Raw genomic sequence first — 11,421 nt, 5'->3', positions numbered from 1 at the left:
CTGTAAACCTAAAAATTTACAGCCAATTTTGAAAGAGATGCATCTTAGCTTTGAAAATTGTTATTGAATGTGTCAATGCTGTTGTAATGAAATGCTTCTTCTAAGTATGTGGTTTTAAAAAAAAAAGAAAAGAAAACATTCCTTGGTCTGTTAACAAAGCAAAATCTTGTGTGGTGGTGTACACCAGCTGAGGCCAGAGGAAGACTGTGTCTCAACAAACCCAGAAAACTTACTAATGATTTTCTGTTGAGAATGTCGCAAAACAGGAAGGGAGAATTCTAAACAGAAATTCATGACTAGGATAGATTAAAAGAAAAATTTGAAGTTGCAGTTTATACCTAAGAAAGTAATACAGAAGTACATAAAAATTTTGGAACTAATAAATTTATCAATGATACTTAAATCTAAATTTCAAAGACACCCTGTCCTATTAGTCATTGCTGTTTGCAATAGTGGTGAATGAGTAACTTGTATGCCTTCATTGATGGTCCTGGGTCTCAAATCTAGGGCTTGGGAAGAAAGCAGTTACTACTGAGCTATACAAATGCAGCTGTCATAAAGTTTTTCTTAGAATGGAAACTATTTTTCAAGAAACATTTGTAATTTTTAGGGTGGAAGTAGAAAGACAGGTTCTCACTATGTAGCTACTGGGTCTCCTGGAACTTGCTAGATAGACCAAGCTGTTCTATAACTCGTATGTCTTAGGATTATATGCATGGACTTCTGTTCTTGCCAGGACATAATTCTTAAGGTGGTTAACTTAAATATTGGCAAGTTTAGATTGTGTTTCATGTTATCAGAATGTTTTTTTTATCACTGAGGGTATTGTTCAGTAGAGCAGTTACCTCCAGTTTGCTGGCCCATGAGTTTAAATCCCTACCAACACCTAAATACAAGTTGCTGGCAGGACATTTATTTTTGGCTATGCTCCTGTGCAAATGTCAGCCACACCACACTTCTGGAGGTTGAAGGTTAATTTGCAATAGTTATTTCTTTCCCTCTACCATAGGGGTCCTAGAGATTAAACTGAGGTACTCAGGTTTGGTTGCAAGTGCCTGAACCCACTCAGCTACGTTAAATTTTAGGTAGCAAGCCTATGTTTTGGGGGACTGGAGAGAAATAGTGTCATGCTATGATCTCCAGTCTGATCTCCAACGCAGTGTCAGTGAAGGCAGGCCTTCACCTCAAATGGTGAGATTGTAGTAGACGTGTATGACCATGGGCAGTCTGAAAACAAACATGAAAATGTGACTTTATTTGGAACTGTGGATCTTTGTCTTTCATTTTGCTTTCTTTTGTTTTGAGACAGTCTTAACTTTGTAGTCCTCATTGGTCTGGAAAATTGAAGCATTCTTTCTGAATCAACTTCTTGAATGTGGCAATGGTAGAATGTCTCATCACGCTTGGCTTTTCCTTATCTCACATGTATAGTGTACCTAGACATGTATCTTGGATTTGGTGATTTAATTTTAGGACTATTTAGTGAATGTATTAGGTGCCAGGTGTGGTGGCACCCACCTGAAAACCCAGATCTCAGAGTCTATGGCAGGGTAATAATGAGTTTGAGCTCAACCCATCTATATAGTAAGACCATGACTCAAAACAAAAATATATATTTGAACTATTCTGTCCATGATCTTTGTCAGTGTTGATTTTACTCTTTCTCTAATTTTAGTTGCTAATCTGATTGTTAGATACAGGAATGCCTTATAGTTCCTCTCATAGTAAGTACTGTTTTTGGGTTTGTTTTGTTTTCAACAGGTAGCTGAAAACTTTGTTCCTCCTTTATTGGATGCAGTTCTCATTGATTACCAGAGAAATGTCCCAGCAGCTAGAGAACCAGAAGTGCTCAGTACTATGGCCATTATTGTCAACAAGTTAGGTGGACATATAACAGCTGAAATACCTCAAATATTTGATGCTGTTTTTGAGTGCACACTGAATATGATAAATAAGGTATGTGATTTGTATTTCAATTATATAATGGGAGATTTTTATATATTCCCGTGTTGATTGTATAAATGATATCTCTAAATACCTATCTTTAAGTATCTCTAACGTTAAGGCCCTAGAATGAAATGTTGAAATCTAGTTCAAGGACATAATTAAAATTTGGTATATGAAATCTTGACAAGAAGCCAGGCATGGTGATGCATGCCTTTAATCCCAGCACTCTGGAGGCAGAGGCAGGGGAATCTCTCTGACTTCAAGGCCAGCCTGGTCTCCATAGTGAATCCAGGCCAGCTGTGGCTACAAGGAGATCCTGTTTCAAAAAGACCAAAAATAAATCTTGACAACAAAAGAAAAAGACGAAATGTTTGCTATAGCTCAGTATTGTCTAGCACTTACAAAGCACTCTACTACTTTTAGTGGTTTCAAGGTGTGGCAAAATAAAAAATGTCAGCAATAATGTTAATAAATAAGTTGTTTTTCCATGAAGATTTTTATCTTCCCCCTGCTTTGGGGAAGTGGAGGGGGTTGGACCTATAGCGTTTTGTTACATAGTACAGACTAATCTCAAACTTGGATCTGTACTCCTTCGTTAACCTGAGAGCTGAGATGACAGGCCTGTACCACTCAACCTGGCTAGGAGATCTGTTTATTAATAGGGTAGCATTCCATTTTGTAATTCTTTTACATAGAATTTAACTTAAGTTTGCACTTAACTTTGGGGTTTACTTTTATGTTAGAGGCCACAAGTGTTTCATTGGTAACTCTTTCCCTCCCTAAAATGCTAACTTTTGTTCTCATTATTTTTAGGATTTTGAAGAATATCCTGAACACAGAACAAACTTTTTCTTACTACTTCAGGCTGTCAATTCTCATTGTTTCCCAGCGTTCCTCGCTATTCCACCTGCACAATTTAAACTTGTTTTGGATTCAATTATTTGGGCTTTTAAACATACAATGAGGAATGTTGCAGATACAGGTAAATACATAGAGATACAGTTTTACTTGTTTGCTTGTTGAACCAGTATCTATACAGTAGGTTCACTATAAGTATCCCTTTAATTTCTGATGTTTTATTTACATGTCATTCAGCCAGTGGGAATTTATTAGTTTTTGTTTAGTTGTAGACTATCCTGGCCTCAGTCTCACAGAGATCTGTCTGCCTCTGCCTCCTTAGTGCTGGGATAAAAGTCGTGTCATCATGCCAGCTGCTGGGGACAGGTTTAGTTATCCTTTTTACCAGCATACACCAGCTGTGTATACTCCCTGTCCTTGGTAGCTGTATGATAAGAACTAGCTGGGTATTATGATTCTTGGTTCTCTTACTGTGCCTAGTTGTTGGGTTTTTTTGTTTTTGTTTTTTACCCTGCAGGTAGGGGTGTGTGTCTGTGCCTGTGCCTGTGCCTGCCATGGCTTGTATATGGGGAGGTCACCTCAGGTGTAATTCCTTACCTTCAACCTTGGGTTAGGCAGGATCTCTTGTTTACCACGGTGTATACCAGGCTAGCTGGCCTGATAGCTTCTAGGGACTCTCCTATTACCACCTTCATAAGCATGTATGGGAAAAACATGGTGTGTATAGAATTCTCAGTTTCATGTTCCTTGGGAGCCTGATAACCCCCTGATACTGGAGCATAAAAATACCTGTTCAAAATAACCCAATACAAATACTGTTTGGTGGCTTATGTCTTTAATCCTAATATTGTGAAGATAGATGATAGCTTGAAATATGAGACCGACCTGGCCTTTGCTTATAAAGCATAACATTCTTTATAAGCAAACAGAACAAAAGGAGGGCAAATTTCTACGTAGTTGGCCTATCAGTTTGTGAGTATCTACTGCCCTTCCAGAAACAATGGGAGGATGATGGTTACTGCATACTGCAGAGTATGTAAGCTAGCATTAACTGAATTTGTGCTCCCTTACTGACTTAAAATTAATTTTAAAGCTCTGATGGTAGCCAATGCTATAATCTTGGCACTCTTCTGTGGAGAAGAAGGAAAAATGCCACAAGTCAAGGTTAGTTTTCTACATAGTAAAATCCTTGTAACCCCCACAAAACACTTAAAAGCGAGAGAACAGGCTTTAAAAAGGCTTTGAGTTAAACCTAATAGTATAAAACTAATAGTATAAGTTAAAATACTATCAATTCATGGGATTAAGCATACTTGGTGCTCAATCATGAAGATAAGAGTTTGTATCCCAGCACCCATATTGGGCACCTCAACTCCTTTATTCCTTTTCTGACCTGCTGGGGAACTCCCATACCCCTACATAAATAAAATAAAAATAGATTTTTGAAAAGTAAGTACATATTTAGGAATGATACTTTAATAAATACTACCATGGACTGGAGAGACGGCTAGGCTAGGTTAAGAGTACTTGCTTATCTTCAAGGACCAGGGTTCAGTTCTCAGCAACAACGTGGCACCTCTCCACCTCCTCTAATTCCGTTACCCCTGGGGTCTGATGGCCTTCATTGGCACTGTGTTCACCTGGAGCACTTACATACATGTGAGAAAAACACTCATACTCAAAAAATTAAAGATAAATATTTTTAAAAGTACTGCCAATCTGTAATGATTTTTCTCTTTTAACTTTTAGGCTTACAAATACTTTTTACACTCTTGCAAAATGTTGCACAAGAAGAAGCTGCAGCTCAAAGTTTTTATCAAACTTACTTTTGTGATATTCTTCAACATATCTTTTCTGTTGTGACAGACACCTCACATACTGCTGGTAAGGATAGAAAGCCATTAAATTGTTGAGTGTTCTGTAATTAATTTTCATTTTTGAGTTAATAATCTTCTTTTCATCAACAGGTTTAACAATGCATGCATCAATTCTTGCATATATGTTTAATTTGGTTGAAGAAGGAAAAATAAGTACACCACTAAATCCTGGAAATCCAGTAAACAACCAAGTGTTTATTCAAGAATATGTGGCTAATCTCCTTAAGTCTGCATTTCCTCATCTACAAGAGTAAATGGCTTTTACATGCATTTTAATTAATGTTTTTACACTTTTTTGTGTGTGTATGTCTGGGTGTATGAACCATCGTGTGTGGAGAGGCCAGAGGACAATTTGTAGGAGTTTTCCCCTTTCATGTGGTTTTCAGAGATTGAGCTTAGATTGCTAGACTCTAGGTGTGCATTATTTAAAATTTTAAAATTGTGACTTTGGCAGGGAGCTGGGCATAAATCCATCTTAACAGTACTTTAAATGTTGAGTTTTTAAAAATCTTTGTTTTGATTTTCAGTGCTCAAGTAAAGCTCTTTGTAACAGGACTTTTCAGCTTAAACCAGGATATTCCTGCTTTCAAGGAACATTTACGAGATTTCTTAGTACAAATAAAGGTATATATACAATTTAAGAATTTTGTGTGTGCATGCATGTGCACTTGTATCTAAAAGCTTGTGGTGGGTACAGGATGATCTTGTCTATTTTTGAGACAGGATCTTTTTGGAGCTCGCCAGTTAGGCTAGACTACTGGCCAGAAATCTCCCTATGTATACTTTGAGAGTGCTTGGATCACTGTGAAATACTGTAATTGGCCTTTTATGGGAGTTCTCGTCTTAAATTTAGGTCCTCTTGCTTAAAATTTCTCAATTGGTGAAGTGCTTATCAACATTGACATCTCTAGCCCCATGATAAAAATTTTTTTTAATTAGTAAAAAAAGAAATATATCTGAATAATATACATACATAACTATATTAAACTTTTGTTTAAAGGATAGGTCTCCTGGCTGACTGGGAGCCCACTCTGTAGACATGTTTAGCTACAAACTCACATTTTGCCTGTACCTGCCTCCAAGTGATAGGATTAAAGCCACTGTGCTGTGTTGTTAATGCGGTATTCCTTCAAATTTCGTAGATAGGATCTTGGTTAGTTACTCATGCTGGGTGCAAAATCCCAAGTTTAAGCAGTCCACCATCCCAGCTTCCTGAGTGCAGTGACTAAGTTGTGTAGATGATAATTTTACATAAGAAAAATATTTACTGTGAGATCACACCATACTATATTAGTAAGCCCCCCCCACCTTTCATGTAGTTAAGCTACGTAGTATTCTATCAGTGTGCTATAATTGAAAATCCAAGCCACGGGCCAGCACTTGGGAGACAGAGGTAGGCAAATCTCCTGAGTTTAGAGCTCATCTATGCTACATGGTGATACCCCACCCAAAACAAAACCTCCCCAAAATCCAAGCCATGCATAATTTTCTGTTCTAAATGGCAGAATGATTACATTGATAGTTTGCTTTCCCCAAAAGTAAGTTGAAGTGTAGTATATTTGACATTTTGGGTTTTCTGTGTTCACAGGAGTTTGCAGGTGAAGACACATCTGATCTCTTTCTGGAAGAAAGAGAAACAGCCCTTCGACAGGCTCAGGAGGAGAAACATAAACTTCAAATGTCCGTACCTGGCATCCTAAATCCACATGAAATTCCAGAAGAAATGTGCGATTAATTCTGAAGTCGTGTTAGCATTTTTTCCTCTGCAACATTTGTTCACAGAAGAAAACAGCATATGGATATTTGTTGACCAAAATGATGCCAATTTGTAAATTAAAATGTCACCTAGTGGCCCTTTTTCTTATGTGTTTTTTGTATAAGAAATTTTCTGTGACATCCTTTCATTGTTTAAGCTTTTGTTTTGGTCATCTTTTAGTTTGCATGAAGTTGAAAATTAAGGCATTTTTAAAAACGTACTTCATGCTCATTTTGTGGCAAGCTGGGGGGAGGAGGTAAATTTGATTTGAACATGTTGTAAATTCTAACACAAAATTATACAATTTTTCATGTAAACCACACCGATTTTAATTAGGGAGCCTTTTCTTTCTAACCTGTATTTCAGTCTAGAAGAAAAGGTAATGAGTAAAACCAATTGCGTTGTTAAGAGGATTATAGAGCTGCATTGTCTGAACTTAGCACCTCTTGGGCTGAATCATCCATCTCTAGAGTACGTGTATTCCAAGTCTGTATGGCAAGTTTGCAGCAAGATCATGTGCATATCATCCCATTGTAAAGCAACTTAAAAAATATGGGAACAGTTAGTTATTTTTACACCGTTCTTTTTGTTTGTGTGTGTGTGTGTGTGTGTGTGCGCGCGCGTGCTGTCGCTTGTCGACAACAGCTTTTTGTTTTCCTCAATGAGGAGTGTTGCTCATTTGTGAGCCTTCATTAACTCAAAGTGAAATGGTTAAAAATATTTATCCTGTTAGAATAGGCTGCATCTTTTTAACAACTCATTAAAAAACAAAGAAAACAAAACTGGCTTTTGAGATGACTTATACTAATTTACATTGTTTACCAAGCTGTAGTGCTTTAAGAACACTACTTAAGCAAAATAAACTTGGTTTACATTTATTTTCCTTTCACTGGCTTAAAATTATTCCTATACTATGAAAGTGATTGTGTTTAAGAATTATGACATTTTAAGTGATGTTTGGTTCTTTTTTTCTTTTTTTTTTTTTTTTTTGTGTGTGTGTGAGAGAGAGAGAGAGAGACAGGGTCTCTGTATCCCTGGCTGGCCTGGAACTCGCTATGTAGACCAGGCTGGCCTTGATCAGAGAGATCTGCCTGCCTTTGCTTGGATTAAAGGCAGGTAAATAAGATTCTTGGCTGGGCATGGTGGGGCACATCTTTGATCCCAGCCCTTGGGAGGCAGAAGGCCAGCTGATCTCTGTGAGTTCGAGGCCAGCCTGGTCCACCTAGTGAGTTCCAGGACAGCTGGAGCTAAAGGGAGACCCTGCCTCAAAAAAGACCTAAAAAAGATTCTTCAGGTTGATGGTAAGAGGAAGGAGATGTATAACACGAGAACAGCTCTTCAGATGAATGCTGCCATAGACGAGGAAATTGCTCTTCACGTTTTGACTCTGGATTTTGGGACCATCTACTTTTATAGTTACTGACTGAATATAAAACTAAAGGTTAGACTTACCATGAGTATAGGAAAGTGGGCCTAGTGGCTCACAATTAGGATCCCAGCCCTCTGCCATCTGAGACATGAGACAGGAAAATTAGGAGTTCCAAGGCCACCTTGGTTACATTAAGATCATATGTAAACTTTAAGAGACTTGGTGTAGAAATACTTAGCCAAACACTGGCTTTTAGAAGCAAAATTGATGTTTATAGTAGTACAAGCTTCAGAGATTCTACAATTAAAAAAAAAAAAAATCTATAAACCAGGCTAGGGATACAGCAAGAATGACCACAAGTTCCATCTTTAGACCTTGGGGAATGGTTTGGTGCTAGGGTTGTTGGCATATGTCTATAATCGTAACATTTAGGGAGCAAGAAAATTCTTTTAATAATTACAGGAATACTATAAGGAATACAAAGTACTTGTACTTATGATGAACACAATTTTGATTGAATTACAGTATACTTGACTCTCCACTCTTGGCTCTTAAGTTTTTCATACATTTATTTTGTGTGTGTGTGTTGGCACTTAGATGTCTTAATCAGAGGACAACTTGGAGTAGAAGGCTGGTTTTCTCCACCATGTGGGTTCTGGGTTTTGAACTCAGGGCAGATTTGAGGCAAGCACCTTTAGCCTGGTGTGTATAGCCTGGTGTGGTGGCACACGCCTTTAATCCCAGCAGAGGTAGAGGCAGCCTGGTCTACCTACTGAGCCTCCAGGACAGCTGGGGCTATAAGGAGACCCGTCTGTTGAAGGACAAAAAAATTTTTTTTTAATGTATATGAGTGTATTAATGTATTGCCTGTATGTGTAAGGGAAATTCCCGTAGACGTCAGAAGAGAGCATGGAATCCTTGGAACTGGAGTTAGGCATGGTTGTTAACCTGCCATGTGGGTGCTGGGAATCGAACCTGGGTCCTCTGCAAGAGCAGCCTGTGCTTTTAACCGTTCTCCAGCCCCTTATTTTTAAAGTATGTTTGAATTGTTTTATGTGTTAGTGGTTTTGTTTTGCCTCCATGTGTATAAGGGAACCAAGTGCATACAGTGCTCATGGAAGCCAAGAGGGCATTGTGGGATCCTTTGGAACTGGAGTTAGAGATGACTTGAGCTGCCAGGTGGGTTCTCTGTAAGAGCAGCAAGTGCTTTTAACTGCTGAGCCCTATCCAAGCTTCCATCTTACTTTGTTTGGTTCCTGATACAAGGTCTGTCTTTGGTGTAGACTGGCCTTTCTATATAGTGCCATGATTCTCCTGCCTTTGTTCCTCAGTGCTGTGGTCTAAGCTTTACACTTAACTCTTGACAATTCAGAAATTTCCCAGCCACCCCAAACTGCAAACTTCCAAGAGAAAATACTTGGGTCATTTTGACCCAAGTTCCTGTTATTTTTCAGACAGTCTCCCTGTAGCCTCACCTGACCTGGAACTCACTATATACCAGACTGGCCATTGTAACCTATGCTTTTTTTAAAGTCTTTTGTGTGTGTGTGTGTGTGTGTGTGTGTCTTTTTTTGAGACGGTTGTAGCCCCAGCTGTCCTGAAACTCACTATGTAGACCATGCTGGCCTTGAACACAGAGATCTGCCTGCCTCTGCCTCCCAAGTGCTGGGATTAAAGAGGTGTGCCACCAAGCGTGACTTCTTTTTGAGACGGGGTCTCCCTGAATCCTCAGCTGGTCTGGAGCTTGCTATGTAGACCAGGCTGGCCTCTTTCTCACCTGTCTGGACCTGTGATCTGTAAAGGCATGCATCATCATGCTCCACTTGGTCCCTTTTGATCTCTTTTTTTGTTGTTCCTTCTTTTCATCCTTAGTTTGTCAAAAAGCTAGCCTGCAAATCTCCAGACATCTTTCTTAACATTCATCTACCTAGTCTTGTTCTATTTTCTGCCCTAGAATATCCCTAGTAGGGAGGAAAGGTGCATGCTTAAGCCAAGCCTGAAAACTGGAGTTTGATCCTGGAACCGAAATGGTGGAAGGAGAGGAGACCTAGATTATAATTGTCCTCTGACCTACACACACACACACACACACACACATTCTCTTGCACATGCATGCATGGGTAAGCACACATTTTTATAATTTTTTGGGGGTCTTTTAAAGACAGGGTCTTCCTATAACCCCATTTCCTCAATACCTTCATTATCAGTTTAAATTTGGTTATTTTCTAAATTTTTGGGGGGAGTCATTTTGAGATGGTCTCCCTGTAGCCCGAGCTGACCTGGAACTTGCTATGTAGACCAGGCTGGCCTTGAACTTACAGAGATGCCCCTGCCTCCTGAGTGCTGGAATTAAAAGTGTACTCCACCATGCCTGGCTGTACAGATTTTTTTTTTTAAAACAAAATTCCTAAAGGATGGGGCTGGAGAGATGGCTCAGCACCCACATGACAGCTATGAACCATCCTTAACTCCAGTTCCAGGGGAATCCGAAGCTCTCTTCTGACCTCCACAGCATTGCATGCCATGGATGCACTCACGTGCATGCAGGCAATACACTCATAAAAAAAATATTTTTAGAAGCCCTAAAGGAGCTTGAGAGACAACTCAGGTGTTGGGAGCACTGTGTGTTCTTGCAGAGGACCTGGGTTTTGTTACTGGTACCCACACGCCAGCTAACAACTGTCTATAACCAATTCTTTGAGAATCTGGTACCCTGTTCTGGTCTTCTTGAGCACTGTACACACAAGATGCACATATGTGCAGTTGAAACACTCATGTTTTTAAAGGAAGTCCTAGGCTGGATGTGGTAACACAGTGGGTCTTTAATCCAAGAACGTGGGAGGCAGAGGCAGGCAGATGCCCGAATTTCAGACCAGCCGGAGCTACATGGACTTTGTCTCCAAAAAAGCCCTATTAATGGCTCTGTGAGTTTGAGGCCAACCTTGTTTCTTTTTCTCTTGTGTAGTCTGGCCTGAAACTTGCTATGTAGTTGGGGATGACCTTAAACTTCAGTCTTCTCTCCAGATACTCTTTCTAAGTGCTGAGATTGCAGGAGGGCACTACCATGTCCCATTTATGTGGTGCTTGGATTTGAACACAAGTATTTGTGCATGTCAGGAAAGTACCAACACAGCTCTATCCTCTGGCCCTGTGCATCTTTGTTAACCAAGAGAGTAGTTGACATATAAGGGGCTGCTAAATTAGAGCCCATAGACCAGTTCTTGTTTGCTATGTGTTTTGTGTATTTGTTGGCTAGAGTAAAACATTTTAGTTTTTGTTTGTTTAGATTTTTTTATCTGTTTATTTTTTGAGACAGGTTTCCCTGTAGCCCCAGCTGGCCTGGAACTCGCTATGGAGATCACGCCTGCCTCAGCCTCCCAAGTGCTGGGACTAAAGGTGTGTGCCACCACACCTGGCAGAATTTGTTTTATAAAAGTGTGCCCAGCTAAATTTTTTATAAGCGTTTTGTTGCAAAAATGTAAGGCACCATATGTGTGGTGCTGGTGGTGGCCAGAAGAGGGCGTTGGATCTCCTGGAACTTGAGTTGCTGTTTGTTAGAGTGCTCCTAACTGCTGAGCCAAATTCAGGATGTCCGTTGTTTTTTTTTTGACCCA

The 11,421-nt window shown here is 39.5% G+C and overlaps 1 protein-coding gene across 1 annotated transcript in view; it reads left to right on the top strand.

Annotated features, from left to right (window-relative positions):
* The window catches only part of Xpo1 (exportin 1), a 52,849-nt gene extending 45,533 nt beyond the window's left edge, over positions 1–7,316 (top strand). Inside the window, exons 20-25 of the mRNA XM_008844484.3 lie at positions 1,762–1,956; positions 2,761–2,929; positions 4,555–4,689; positions 4,773–4,932; positions 5,210–5,306; positions 6,271–7,316. Of these exons, the coding sequence (XP_008842706.1) occupies positions 1,762–1,956; positions 2,761–2,929; positions 4,555–4,689; positions 4,773–4,932; positions 5,210–5,306; positions 6,271–6,417 (903 nt within the window). The 3' untranslated portion in view covers positions 6,418–7,316. The remainder of the gene's footprint in view (positions 1–1,761; positions 1,957–2,760; positions 2,930–4,554; positions 4,690–4,772; positions 4,933–5,209; positions 5,307–6,270) is intronic.
* Positions 7,317–11,421: the final 4,105 nt, after the last annotated feature.

This window comes from Nannospalax galili, unplaced genomic scaffold (assembly GCF_000622305.1).
Source record: "Nannospalax galili isolate Female #2095 unplaced genomic scaffold, S.galili_v1.0 scaffold682, whole genome shotgun sequence".
NCBI classification, from domain to species: Eukaryota; Metazoa; Chordata; class Mammalia; order Rodentia; family Spalacidae; genus Nannospalax; species Nannospalax galili.
This window is presented reverse-complemented; position numbering and strand designations above follow the sequence as displayed.